The following is a 15525-nucleotide window of genomic DNA, read 5'->3' as shown; positions in this document are numbered from 1 at the left end:
CTGAAATTTGTGCATGGAAATACAGAGTGCTGCGTTTTGAGAGGAAGAATGAGGAAGGACAGAATAAAACACTTGAAGGAAAGAAGATCGCAGGGCAATGGGGGAGGAGAGTAGAGGCTTGGGAGGCAAGGTGTGATTAGCTGACAAGAAATCAAATTCAAGGTTAATAAACCAAATTTGACAGCAGAAATACATTACTTTTCTAACTGACATTAAAATAGTTAGAAAAGCAAAGTGTTTCTGCTTTAAAATTTGAAGACATCAAATATATTAAAATATGAGGTGTTTATTAGCCTAGGCCAGGATCAAATCAACCATGCTTATCACTGATCTCAAAGAAGGATTTAGTGGTTTCCTTAGTGCAGGCTTCACATTTTCTGATGTTAAATGGTATCAGACAGAAACTTCATGGATCACTGGACTCCAGTGGTCATGGTGTTGTCAAGCTATCAATCATATTGAAAGCTTTTTATGACAGCAAATCAGGACGGAGATAGTCAAATCTGAGCTGATGTTTTAAGTTCTTGACAAGGGCTAAAACAAATGGTTGAAACAGGGTTAAACTTGATATTTATATTTAATTATTATTTTAAATACTGTATTCCAGTAATGAAATTACAATTCAGGTACAAAAGTATTTTAGGACTAGATTCTTGCTAAGTATTAATATAGGATTCAATAACATTAACCTAACTCTCAACTTGTAGAACAAAGCTAACATTTCTGGTTTGTTTTAAAACACAGCAGGACCAGTTTTCAAAGAGGTGAAATATCTGTCAGTTCATTGAGTTCATTTCATTATGACACGGAAAACAATCACAGAATACGATCTTTGGAGGATCAGTTCCTGACAACACCTTCAGGATTTCTGAGATTAAACATTGGAGATCTGATTGTTGTCAGTTCTACTACAATATAAGCAAAACTTTAAATAATGCATTTAAAAATGATAACAAATTATTTGGTTGACTCAGAAAACTAAACACTAAAAAAACTATGCAAGAGATTCCCAGATATGTAGTAGTTGATTTGACATTAAACAGGAAATGTCATTGCAATGAAGTAAAGATCCAGTTTAACTCAATGTTTTAGGAACAGCTTCTTCCCCTCCACCATCAGATTTCTGAACGGACAATGAACCCATGTACACTACCTCATTATTTTTTCCCTTTTTTCCCCTCTGCCAAATCACAACAAATTTCATGACATATGCCAGTGATATTAAACCTGATTCTGATGATCAATAGTTTAAGGAGTTTGGGAATTGAAACCTTGCAATGTGACTGACTTTCCTGAATACGTGTTTCACTGACTTAATTACATCAACATAACTGGGGGGAAAAAACAGGTTTGTGTTGTAGAATTGAACTGAATCTTCCAACCCACATTGTTTCAGGCTTGTACTGGGTTCCTCCCTAGAGCCCAGCTCATTTGTACCAATCGCAGCACGACAGTTGATGCACAGACAGAAATAACATACCACATGCAGAAAGCAAACATAAAATGTGAATGCCTGGGTTGAAATGAATTACATTAAAACACATTTAATAAAAAAAACTCTAGCTTTTCTCAAATCCAAAATATTTGAGGATGGAAGCAGAAAGAGAATTCCCTAACATACAGGATGCATGTGGAAGCGATTAAACTGCCAAAATTGCCAAAATCTTTTGTTGTTCTTCTACAACATACGAAACGATTTACACCAAGTAGGGAAAAAGAGTAGATTTTATGCAGAAAGAGGTATAAAAAACTAACGAAAAGAAGCAAAGTTGCGACAAAAGTGAAGATGGGATTTTGAGGCACTGCTTGTCTGAGTTGGTTATGCTGCTTCAGTTTCGAGCTGGAATTTCTACACGCTGCACTTCTGGACTGCAAATTGAACTGGGTTTAAATTTTAGAGTTGGAAGATGAACACACTACTCAAACATCCAGCAGATTAGCAGGTTGGTGGTTCTGTTTGCTCATTTGTGCTCGTCCAGAGTCTCAACTGCATTGAGCTAACAAATCCCAGATACCAAATAAGTCGTCTCAGGAATCCCATCAGTTTGGAGGTTGTCAATTTGTGCTGTTTGTGATGCCAGTTGTTCTTTGATGGTAAGGCTGGAGTATAAATGCATCCAAAATTATATTTGATTGTAGTGCTAAAGCAAGGAGGAAGAACTCCCATTTTCCGTTCCTCCACACTTTTGTTTCTGATTAGGAGTCTGATTATTTCATGGGAGATGCACAGAACAGGCATTACACTGACAGTGTTGCTGAACATGGGTTTAATACTGGCTTGAAGAATCATAAATGTGGAGCCTTTGCAATTCTGACAAATGGAATAAGCAAGTAGAAACAGTATGGCTCATTAAATTAATGACCTAGGTCCTGAGCTCATTGCACCTTTACTAGTACTGGAGGTAAGTAGACACAGAGAGCTGTCATCCAAAGTCAATGCTGTATATCAGTTTAATTTTTTGGTTATCCCTTTCAATAGGGACTAGTTAATATCCTGCCATTCTTTAACTGGAAAATGACATTGAAGAGGTAGTTATGAGGGACAAAGAAATGGTGGACAACCTTAAGTATTTTGTGTCAGTCTTCACCATGGAAGACACAAGCAGTATGCCAGAAATTCGGGAGTGTCAGGGGGTGGAAGTGAGTACAGTTGCTATTACTAAGGAGAAAATGCTTGGGGAGCTGAGAAGGTTGAAGGTCAGTACGTCACCCGGACCAGATGGACTAAACGCCAGGGTTCTGAAGAAGGTGGCTGAAGAAATTGTGGAGGCATTAGTAATGATATTTAATAAATCAATAGATTCTGCAATAGTTCTGAAGGACTGGAAATTTGTAAGTGTCACTTCACTCTTTGTGAAGGGAGGGAGGCAGAAGAAAGGAAATTATAGGCCAGTTAGCCTGACTTAATTGTTTGGGAAGATGTTGGAGTCCATTATCAAGGATGAGATTTCGAGGTACTTGGAGGCGCTTGATGAAGTAGACCAAAGACTCCATGGTTTCCTTAAGGGGAAATCTTGTCCAACAAATCTGCTGGAATTCTTTGATGAAATAACAAGCAGTATACACAAAGGAGAGTTAGTGGATGTTGCTTATTAGGATTTTTAGAAGGCCTTTGACAAGGCACTGCACATGAGACTGTTTAAAAAGATAAGAGCCCATGGTACTATAGGAAATATACTAGTATAAAGGGTCCCTTCTTTCATGTTACTGCGTATGTTAATCAAAATGGCTTCTCTGTTATGTTATAATTAAAATGGTTTCTCTGTGATGTTAACTGCTAAGACAGTGATTCTTTTTCTAGCAGCTAGCAGCTTGTTTGGGTTATCACTAATGATAAGGAGGGAATGAACCAATGGGTGTCCATGTTATTTTTTTTTGGGTGATATTCTGTCTCATATGGCTGAGAAACAGTGTTTTTGGCGGGCTTTTGGAGGAGAGACCGGGAGTAAGACAGACGTGCTGGGAGCACTCTGGTCGATCACTGTGGGTGATCCTGAGCTGCGCGTCGAGGGGGTTGGAGTGGATCGCAGGGTGAAGAAAGAATACTCCGGGTATTTGAGCTCCAACTGTGTGCACGAAGCAATTGAACTTTGTTAAGTCTGGCACCTTTTTCTTTTTCTTTTATATTGTATATCTATTAATCTCATAGTCCCAGTAAGATTTATAAAGTATAATCTGTAAAGTGTACATTGTGTGCTGGCTGATGTTTGATGTTTGAGGTCGAACCAGGTAGCATTGCACAGCAACCTACGCAACCGGGATAAATATCCCCTACATAAGTACGAGCCAATATAGCTGAGCGTTACATTAGCATAGATAGGAGATTGGCTGACTTTCAGGAGGCAAAGAGTGGGCATAAAGGGGCCTTTTCTGGTTAGCTGCCGTTATTAGTGGTATTCCGCAATGATTGGTGTTGGGATTGCTTTTCATGTTATATGCATGATGTGGATGATGAAATCGATTGCTTGGTGGCCGAGGTTGTGGATAATACGCGGATAGGTGGAGGGGCAGGTAGCATTGAGAAATCAGGGAGTCTGCAGAAGGATTTAGACACATTTGGAGAATGTACAAAGACGTGGCAGATGGAATATAGTATGTGTGCACATTGGTAGAAGGAATAAAAGCATAGACTGCTTTCTAAACAGTTGTGAAAATTCAAAAATCAGAAATGCAAAGGGAATTGAGAGCCCTTGTGCCAGATTCCCTAAAGGTTAATTTGCAGGCTGAGTCAGTGGTAAGGAAGGCAAATGCATTGGTAGCATTTATTTCAAAAGAACTAGAATATAAAAGCAAAGATGTAATGCCAAGGCTTTATAAGGCATTGGTCAGAACACACTTGGGGTATTGTGAGCAGTTTTAGTTTTAGTGCTTGTTTTATTATGCTTAAAATAATTAAATTGTTCTTATTTCTATTGTATTGTTCAGCACCTGATTATTTTTTTCATCTAACTAATTAGTCACTTGTTATATGTTTTTATGTACGAAAATATGTGCTGGAGAGGGTCCAGAGGATGTTTACGAGAATTATCCCAGAAATGAAAGGGTTAACATATGAGGAGCATTTGATGAGTCTGTACACAGTGGAGTTTCGAAGAATGAGTGGGATCTCGTTGAAACTTATTGAATATTGGAAGTCCCAGATGGAGAGAGGATGTTTCCTGTAGTGGGAGAGTCTAGGACCAGAGGGCCCAGTCTCAGGATCAACGGATGTCCATTTAGAACAGAGATGAGGAGGAATTTATTTAGCCAGAGTGCAACTCATTATAATAAATCGGTAATGATGGAATGGCATAAGCCTAATTCTTCTTCTGTGTCTTATGATAAATCACAAGATATGATTTAAAAAAAATTCAAAAATTTTACTAATATTTGTGGATTATGTCAGTTTCATTAATATAGTAATATTTTTTAGAATCTTACAAAGGGCTTAATGGTCGTTTGTGCCAATTCACAGCAGTTCAGTTTTTGGGATCCTAAAACCCTGATGGAAAAAAACCCAGGAACTTGCCATTTTCTTTATTTCTGGAGAAAGATCAATTTCTAGCACAATGTTTTTGAAGCTACAGTTACAGATTACAGAAACAATTTATTATCAGCATATTTTATACTTAAATTCCTTGACATTATATGCTGATTTCCCCTGTTTTCATTGAAAGCAACATAAGCCAATGGAAATTCTGTCAATGTATTTCTGAATATTAATGAAATTGCAGCTTATTGAAATATTTGACCTGTGCATAATTTAATGAAGAATGCTTGTTTTATAATGTTTAAAATAATTACATTGTTTTGTTCAGCACCTGATTATTTTTTTCATCTAACTAATTAGTCACTTGTTATATGTCTTTGTATGGTATTTCATTTCTTTCTACTTTACCCTTGTGTTGAAGAATGACGTTTAACAATCTTGAATACTTTTCAAAAAAAACAAGAATTTTATGTAAATTTGTTTTCCTTTTGTACAGTATGTAAATTTGGCTTTCCGTCTTGTGCAATGTGATATAGATTTTCCATTATGATTATGTGTATTTATTTAATTCTGCCAAATGACATTTCTTCAAAATACCTGTAGCCCATGGAAATCAATTATGATGATCTAAATTGCTGTCTATATTATACCTTCTAGTAGTTAAAACAAAGTCAGCAACAGAAACATTGAATTCAAAGTACATGAACAGCCAGCACAGCCATCTAATCAAACCCAACTACAATTCCATATGGTCTGTAGTGTTTGCCTTAACAGCATACACACACTGGAGAACAGTAGTGATAGATGGCTTCTCTAATTGGATAGAGCTTCAGTAGAATAGATTAAATGGAAGTGAAACTACCTGCTGAATGAAAACTAGCAAATGTGCAGGCTGCTCAGAGAAAACAGAAACCCTTTGAAACTTATCTGGCAAAGTGCAAAAATTAGGCTGAGTTTGATTACACACAGATTTGCTTTAAGATTCTGAGTATGGGTATTATGAGTGTGGTGTGTTATCTTTGAAATGAATTTGTGGGAAGTTCAGTTCTTCAATTAGCAGTTGATGTTTTTGGTAGGAAAAAAATTGTGAATGATGGTTAAGTCCTCCATTATCACATATAATTTTGCTTCCGTAATCACCTGGCATGTCAGTTAGAATTCACATTAAATATTTTTTTGCTCTTGCTATTAATCTTGGCTGCTTGAAATTTGCTCTGCCTCTCTGTATCCATGGTGAAAATTATGATCAAAATATGATGTACTATTCCAGGAAGGATTACAGATGTAATCTACACTGGCTAGCTTCAATTGTTTTGTAGGGTACACATGAAACAGATGTAACTGAGTAATTGGATTACTGTTGGCAAGTTATTTCCTTGCCAGTACTAGGAATCCCCATGATGTGAAACGCTTACCCCTGCACTGATGGATAAATATATTGATGTAGGTTCAGATGGAAACCCTCCTCCCCAATGTAAAACGGATCAAATTAAGCACTGCAGAATAAATATCGTCCTAGATTTTGTGGACTGACATTGTCACTGGCCACAATAAAAAAAAGCTGACCGTGAATATTTAACGAGGTGTCGAGCTGTATTCTGACCTGACTTGGTTACATGTATGAGGCTGCTACAGGTATTGTCACTTTTAAATGAATGATGACAAACAGTTTTGCTTTTGCCACATCCACGTGCTGCCTTTCAAGTACCTTTCATGCTTCTCTGCATTCCCCTTTCAATCTTATTTGCGTTGCTGCAGTGAATTGTATTAGCCTTGAACCTGACTTCCACATTAGAATATTCTTTGTTCTCCCATTTTCTTTTGCATCCTGCTGCTTCTTCCTCTGCCTTCCCTCTTGTCTCTCCAATAGTTTGCCCTGGTATCACCTCTTACACCTTCTAGTTTTAAAGAATCTTCACTATGCATTCTTATTCTGTTCTTGTTTTAATATTGTCCTGAAACCAACCATTTATCATTTAGCATTGAGACCATGCAATAAATCAGTACAGTACATAAACAGGCCCTTCAGCCCATTGTGTTGTGCCACTGTTGGATACAGTGTGCTTACCCAAACCTTCAGGAAAAAAAAGATGAATTCAATGTCATCCCCACCCTCCTACTACCTCCTCACCCTAGTTGGGCAGGTCGCATACATTTATGTAAATCGAAAGTAAAATAACTGCAGTTTTAGACATGCCAAGATCTTTGGACTACTTAACCTATTGCTCTTGGAGCATTTATAGCATCCTAGCTAGTTGCTATTGAAGTTTATTAGGTTTTCTTCTGCTGTTGCCTGCACCTTGTTTCACAAGCACAATATGCACTTACTAAAAAAAAGATCCTTCCTTTATTTAATGGCCCAGATGTTCTGGCTGTAATAAAAGTGACACTGTCAGTCTTTGCTGTTGTAACTTAAGGAATATTCACACGACTAATATGTCAGTATATCAGATCATTGATGCATATTGCATGAGGCCTACCTAGGTGATTTCCTTATGTATGTCAAGCTATGATCTATGGATTAACAAACTCTGTTATCTTAGCAACTGTAAAAATGTTAAATTTTTTTTTAATAGTTCCTGGTTTATTGTCTGTGAGAATTGTTGAATACTCAGCCTGAATGATGGGATCATTTACAATTGACAGCTGGAAGTGAGGAAAAAGTGAGATGCAAGGTAGATTTTTATTAGATGTCTCTGACCATGGCAGTTCGCTGCTTACCTCCAGAGCCAGGCATTGTTTTCACTGACTTGAGACCCAATGTACATCAATATCATTATTGAGAATTAATACATAGTAAATAAAAGCATTAATTTTTGAATACTTAATTTGCTGATTGGTGGCTGTCCATTGTGTCTGCCGATGACAGAAAACCTGCGTGACCCATTAAAACAATACCCTCTCTGTAGTTCCACCTCTGAATTACACACCAAGAGAAATGTCTTCATAAAACTTAGTGATTGTGATTTAAGTAGAGAGAAAAATATGTAAGAGTTATGGAATACCAATTGTACATTATTTTAATTTTGAATCTATTATAAAGGGAAACTTGTAACATTAAGCAATCTCCCTTCACAATTTAAGAATTTAGAAGAATTAACTCCAGAATAAGGGATTTCATACTAGAAAATAGACCTGTTAAGAGGTTAAGATTGGATTTTGTGGGAAATGTTGAAACATAAATCTAACAGGAACAGTGTGAGAAAGAAATGCACCAGCTGGAAACAGGACAATGTGGAGATTGATGTGCGTGTTGAAGCTATACACAGTTTTATTTCCTCTTTGCTTTCTTTTGATCAGAACTGGCTTAGAAGCCATCATGGAGACATATGCCTTCTGGAGACCTCCTGTCCGGACTCTCACATTTGAGGATTTTACCAACATGCAAAAACAGCAAGGTAAATGAGCCAGACAATTTAATCCATTTAGTTTTCCTTCCTGTTAGACTACAGAATTTGTAATAGCCATTTTCATTACTACTCTAACTGGTCCTTAACATGCTTCTTGTTAGATTGTGTATCCAATTGCTTCTCTAGAGAAATCAGATTGCATATGAAATTCTTTACTGTTCTGCTGACAGAAAAAAGCATATCATAATAGAGACTGAAGTTTCAAGTATTTTGTACAGTAAATTGAGAATCGCTGAGGTTGATGCTTGTCAAGTGAACATTATAACTTGTGCAATGAAACATAATTGACCTTCTGAGTAAATAGTTTGCTCTAGATTGCAAGATAACAAATTCTTCTCGAAGTACAGAGTGGTAATAAACATTCTGTTTCATTAACTTGCATCATTTAACAAATCATTTCAATCTGTCCGTGCACTGAGTTGATAGCACCCTTTCATGTTGGGGCTACATTCTGCTACTCTCTAAACACTTCAGAAACAAATTCTGTCCAATTGGAAGCTAATTGAAGCTGAGCAAACAGCTTTGAAGAGATGAATGAGGATACGTCTTCCCTAATTTTTTGTTGTTTTGTCAGAAATGTAGGAAGTGTTATTCAGCTAATTTGAGACTTGAGAAAATTTTGGCCACTGAGTTTGAGAGGCAGATTGAATAACTGAACGTCAGGCTCATCTGACTGTGGTGTCAAAATCCCAATGGCGAGGTTACAGACAATAATAATATGGAGCCAATAATTACATCCCGCCTTGGTGGTATACATCAGGTGTCACTTCAAATTAAAAAAAACGAAGTTTCAGATTTTTGATATAATGATATAGATATCAGAAATCTACAAGTAGACACCAAATATATTCCAAATTATATATTCAGCTCAGGCTTATTAGAAAATATATCTCTAAATTTATTTCATTTTAAATGGAGACATTTTCCCCTTTCTTCTTTTAAATTATTTGTCACACCAGCCTTTGCAATTCTCAAGTTGAGAGAAAATATGTAAATCTTTTTCAAGAATAAGACTGCATTCATTTCCTGTTTTCCTTAGCCCCAGAAAAGTGCATCGTCCATACAACAGTACATGAGTAATAATGGTGGAAGAATTTCTATCTTCCTCTTATATGATGCAATAAATGGATAACATTTTCTATATGTTATTTGCAAACATGGAAGTATGCTTGATTATTTTGTATGGAGCCTAAGATTCACTGTTGATTATAGTATATTAAAAAGCAATTTTTATCTCCAAATTATCAAAATTGATTCAACGTGGAAATATTGTTTTGGTATTCATAAGTAAGTTGCATTTTATTAATGTTCTACTTTGTCCTTTGGCCTATTTGGCACAAAATCTGGCTTTTGCTTTTGTCCCGTTTAAAGCCAATTGAGTGTCTTATGTGTGCCAATTTCATACTGCCCAGAGCAACGCATGGTTTTACTTCTCTCACACTTTCCCATTGTTTTCAATTGCAGACACATTCTATTCATGTAATAAATCCTTGTTGCTTAAGACAGTCTTTTATGATGTCATAGAAAAAAAACTGAAAAATATCATTGGGAAAATATTGTACAAATGCCAAAAGTTGAATAAAATGCTGTGATCTCAACCATGCATTGGAATTAATCCAAGGTTGGCAGATTGATTTATTTTCATATTTAGGTTCATCTTACATAGTTACTTTATTCTGTTAGATGCTGTATTTTATTAACAATCCATAATATTTTGTCTGGCCAACAGTATTCTGTCTTTTCCCAGTCTGGTCTCCTAGGACAGACCTTGGGTTCATTGCACAAAGCTGCATTTGAAAATCACCCCTATTAGTACATTATTTCATAAGATTTCTGAGAGATGATACACAAAAAGAAATGTCAGTTCTCCCAGCTTGTGAATTGTGCCTAGTTTTTATTTAGAGTATAGGGTAAAGAATTTCATTTTGCATCGACCCTCTGAATATTCGATAATACTGTCTATTAGTTCTCCTTTGCTCAACTAGATAATTATCACCTTTCCATCCCAGCATCTTAGTGGATTGTTCAAACTAATGGTTTAGTTTTTAATCATTCAATCTTAAAATAATCTACACAACTTTATTGCACTATTTGCCATAAAAATACCTTTGAGCATGATTGTTTTTTTGCAAGTCTCTTTGTAATTTGTAGATTGAAAACAGGAATTGGAAAATGCAGTTGCGTATAGCTTGAGGAAATGTTTGCCATTTATCTCAGAAGTATGTAGTATTTGTACAGAAGGGGGCTAAGGATTGTGAAGATTAGGAGGAAGTGCTTGCAGATGTTATAGAAATCAACAATTCTGGAAACATGCATCAGGTCAGGCAGCATCTGCGGAAAGGGTAAGAGTTTAATTTTCAGGTTAAAGTGTTTGTCTTTCTACAGATGCTGCCTTCTGAGTGTTTCCTGCATCTTCTGCTTTTATGTCAGATTTCTAGCATTTAAAACATTTTCTACATTTAGACATGGTTTTGTCTGTAAAGCCATGAGATGGCTAAGCAATTTTGATTGTTGTGTACATACATCTATTGATGCTTCCGGACACATCTTCAGTGATGTTCCTGGAATCATCGGGTGTTTCGGGTCTTTCAATATCATACAACCTCCTCCAGGTGACCCAGCCGGGGCTGATCAGTCCCCAGCTTGTGTCCAGATGGCTAGCTACTTATGACTCCATGGCTCCCCTCTTTTGAGCCACAGCCATCTTGAGGCCCTCTCTGCTGCGTCGGTGGTACTGCGGATGGCTCTCCTCTTCCTCTCTCCCTCGATGCCCAAAATGCTGAAGGCTCTAACTAAAGAACGGGCTACAAATCCCCTACAACCAACCTCCACTGGGAGACACCTCACTCTTGCAGCTTCCTATCAACCCCTCCCTTCGCCGTTGCCTCCAGAATTTGGTTAACATCGTCATCAAACTGTTTACGCGGAAGACAGGAGGACATTGAAATCAGAGGTGGCATTGAAAACAAAAGAGTGAGTTATCCTCACTCCGTTACTGTGCCAAAGAGGGCTGGGGAGCAGAAATCAGGGGCCAGCATTTAAAAAGAGATTGACTTCTTTGCTGTCTGGATTGCAGGGACCTTCCACAATGTGACAGATTATATGGGAAAAAGGTCTACTGACTTCATGTAACTCAAATCTAATACATATGCCTGCAGGAAACTATCTACATTCATTTTCAGATAGCCTCCATTTCTGGAGAACTAGTGAAGACTCATGGATAGCACACACTTGGCTTCCCACATTTTTATTGCAGGTGGGTTTTAGTGAGGGGACATGGAAACTGAAGATATTCCACTCAGATATTGGATTTAGTGAGGGGACATGGATACTAAAGATATTCCACTCAGATATGGGATTTAGTGAGGGGACATGGACACTAAAAATATTCCACTGTTCCACTCAGATATGAGTGGAACAGACCCAATGACTGTTTTACATGGCTACATTACAAATACAGCGGAGCCTGGTTGGGTTCGTTACATGCCAGTAAAATAGGCACATAAAGCAGACCAATTTCCATCCCACAATTTTCTGCTGTTTCTTCCAGGATGGAAATATGGCTTCACAGAACTAAATAACTCATTCTTTTGGGGGGTGGCACAGTAGTGGTTGGCTTAACACTATTTCGGCACCAACGATCTGGGTTCAATTCCGCTGCTGTCTGTAAAGAGTTTGTATGTTCTCCCTGTGACTGTGTCGGTTTCCTCTAGATGTTCCCAGTTTTCTCCTACATTGACTGATCAGTAGGTTAATTGGTCACGTGGGTCTAATTGAATGGCACAAGCCCAGTCCAATTAATTGAAAATAGAAAATAAATAAGTCAGCTTTGACGTTATAAAACTATAGCTGCTGTGGATTGGTCAGAGGAGAATGGTTTTAAAATATGAAGTTCGAATGAGGTAAGAGATCAGAAACAAAAGTGTTTTATCTGCAGTGTGAATCTCTGGAGCAATCTAAGGAAAACCATTTAATAGTTCATTGATTAAATACAGCATTTTAAAAATTATAAGAGGGCTAGTTTGAAAAGGAGAGTGCATATTTATAGGTGTGAGATGGAATGATAAATTGCCATTGGAGACAATGGTCCTTCTGAGAGGATTTTAGGGGAAGGGATCAAAATAGGAAGAGGTGTAAAGTATGTGGTTTCTCAAAAGTACCATTTTCATATTTGAATAGAGAAAAATGCTGGAGTTTTATCTGATTGCCTTTGAAAATTCAGGAACCACTTACTGAGAACTGCCTCTTGGGAGATTAGATAGCTTAAGCAAATGTCTGAGTCTATTCAGCCAAGAGCACTGATATATCAAATAACTTAAGATCATTCCATGCTGTCTTATGTTTTTATGTTCTTACTTTATCTTAACATAAAGTAAGTTCCTTTTACTGATGAACAAAGTTTTAGTTTAAAACAGTAACCTTTCCCCATAGAGTTAAGACATCATAACTGGAAATTATTTTGACATGTTCTCAATTTATCTACACTTCTGTTTTGGTTTCAGGAGGTAGTACAGGAACATCTCCAACAACTTCTAGCCCAGGAACTCCATCCCCTTCAGCATCTTCCCATCTGCTGTCTCCATCTTGCTCCCCGCCAGCTTTCCACCTCACCCCCAACACCTTCAATGTTGGCTGCAGGGAGAGCCAGCTCTGCAACCTCAATCTCTCTGAATATCCAGCTTGTGCTCGGGGCAACATGGCCACCTTGCAGAGTTACCCAGCTCTAGCTGAGGGTGGATACAACCGGTTACAAGGTCCTAGTGCATCTTCTCAGCCACCAGCAGAAACATTTGTTCCGCAGAGGACTTCTTCATTAATTTCTGCAGTACCCACACCTTCTTCATTACAAAGCAACAACAAGATGGATGCTTACAGCAGTCAGCTGCCATCATTTACTGCTTCCCAGTTTCAGTACGTCATGCAAACAGGAAGTCCTGCCTCTAACACCTCTTCATCTCACATGTTTAGTGGCAGTCATGCCCAACAGAGCTCCTACAATGCCTTCTCATTACACAACCCATATAATATTTATGGCTACAACTTCCCTGCCTCACCCAGACTGGCCGGCAGCCCTGAGAAACTTAATGCATCCCAAAGCACTTTACTCTGTTCCTCTTCACCCAACGGGGCCTTCAGCGAGAGACAGTTCTTGTCTACAGGAATAGATGGGATGCATGTGATTGCCTCCACTCCTGCCCAGCAGCCGCAGAACGCTTGTGACGCCAGACAGTATGGGACTGTCCCAGGGAGTTCTTCACAAATGTCGGTTCATATGGTATAAAGGCAATATTTAAAAATAAAATCTTTACCTGCGCTGTCCATACACACGCAGCACTATGCACTAGGGTCTCCGTAGTGGATTGATGTCGGTATCAATTAAGTAGAAGTGTTGACTACAGAGCACATTAAATGTAATCGTCCCACTTTTAAGTGCCCTACAACACCCATGACACAATGATCTTTGAAGCTGTAGTGTACTGGGATAATAATCCTTAGCTAATCTATCTATACGCTACACAGAAATAAATGTAATTGGGCCGCAATCATTGTCTAGAATTTGTGGATATTTGCCCTTTTACATATGTTACACAACATATAAATAAATCTGTTGCTGGAACAGCATAACCTCCAGAAAATGAATAATGCCTGTCCCTTGCAGAGGCAAATGTGATTTGCATTGATAATGGACGGTGTATCTTGTCTTGTTTTCAGTAAAAGAAGCTTGAATTTCTTTGAAGTATTATATCCTATTTTTGAACTTTTATTGTGCCAAGCTCATAGTTGTTGTGTTCAGAATTATCTCCATTTGGCCTCTACAGCAACTGTAGTGTTTCACAAGTAACCCATTCCAAAGTAACCTCGTTAGGCCCCGAAGAGAAGAATATTGTTTTCGGTTTCTAAGAAACAAACTATTTTTCCCTTTTTGCAATTTTACAGACATGTATTATTCGTTAAATAAAATGCCTAACTTGATCATAGAGAATTCAGACAATGGATGGACTTGAGCACTCCTGGAAAAAGATGGAAACGTTTCTAATCAGTGCTGGAAAAGCCTATTGATGTTGAAACTTTGATTTTCTTCCTTTCTACTTCTAACCAACTGTTTGAACTAAATGAACACTTTGCAAATATTGCACTGAACCAGATGGGCACAGTATTGCGCAAATAACAAAGCACAAATGCTATGGATTAAAGCTTTGGGTGATAAAGTGTACTCGGCTGCCCTATTGAATCCCTTAGTTGGACGTGATTTACACAATAGCTGAAAGGCACACGGAATCTTCTCATCTCTGGATGGTACTACAACATTTGTTCATCCAAAGAAGAATCAGCACTTACTAAAGTAGTCTCGGAACTTGGCGAATTACATGTACGGAAAGTCGTGACTCTTTTGTGCTGAGTGTTTGGATCTGCTAATCTAACAATGGAACCTTTCCCTAACTTGTATAATTTTGCCTGTATTGAAGCAACTCCCTGTAAACTGCTCCTGTAAATCAAATTAAAATGTGTGGGGAATAAAACTGTGCTTGTGAAAATGTTCCTTTAAAACAAAGGCTCTCATTATTGAATTGAATGAGCAAACTAATTGGAAATAGGGAACACTTAGAAGTTATTTATCCAAGGTGGACATTATTTGGGGCTCAGCTCTAGTAGAAACGAAGAAGTAATTTATTTTAACAAAGAGACATAGTGACAAATATTAAAGATGAAGGAGTGTGAAGGAAAATTAATTCTCCAGGATCTTGGTGCCTGATAAGGAAGTGGAGCCAGATAAGATGCCTGGATGCACACTTGAAATGTCATAAGCTAAAGGGTTGCAGGACAGAAGCTGAAGGAGAGATCAGGCTGGATTGTTGCCCTCTAGCCTGGAGAGACACAATATATTCTGAATGAGTTCCTTCTGTGCTATGCAGTTCGTTGGTCCTATGGATTCTGTTACACTGAAAACCAAAAGGGTTAATTTGAGTTGGAAATAGTGAAATATCCAGGATAATTCCATTAACTGACATGATGGTCAGTGTTCAGGCTGTAATTAGTATGCTCGTTAATTGGAACAAGAGGGATTGGCATAGTGTAATACACAGCTCCCTGTAGCAGACTGAAGACAGGATAATGATCTGACCCATGCAACATCAAGCTGATGCT

General features: G+C 37.8%; 1 protein-coding gene across 1 annotated transcript in view; it reads left to right on the top strand.

Annotated features, from left to right (window-relative positions):
- tbx15 (T-box transcription factor 15) overlaps window positions 1-14910 on the top strand; it is an 88982-nt gene extending 74072 nt beyond the window's left edge. The window contains exons 7-8 of the mRNA XM_072262247.1: window positions 8270-8367; window positions 12882-14910. Coding sequence (XP_072118348.1) covers window positions 8270-8367; window positions 12882-13660 — 877 coding nt within the window. The 3' untranslated portion in view covers window positions 13661-14910. The remainder of the gene's footprint in view (window positions 1-8269; window positions 8368-12881) is intronic.
- Window positions 14911-15525: the final 615 nt, after the last annotated feature.

The sequence above is a fragment of the Mobula birostris genome, chromosome 6 (genome assembly GCF_030028105.1).
Source record: "Mobula birostris isolate sMobBir1 chromosome 6, sMobBir1.hap1, whole genome shotgun sequence".
NCBI lineage: Eukaryota > Metazoa > Chordata > Chondrichthyes > Myliobatiformes > Myliobatidae > Mobula > Mobula birostris.
Note: the sequence above shows the minus strand (reverse complement) of the source record. Positions and strands in the feature narration are given on the sequence as shown.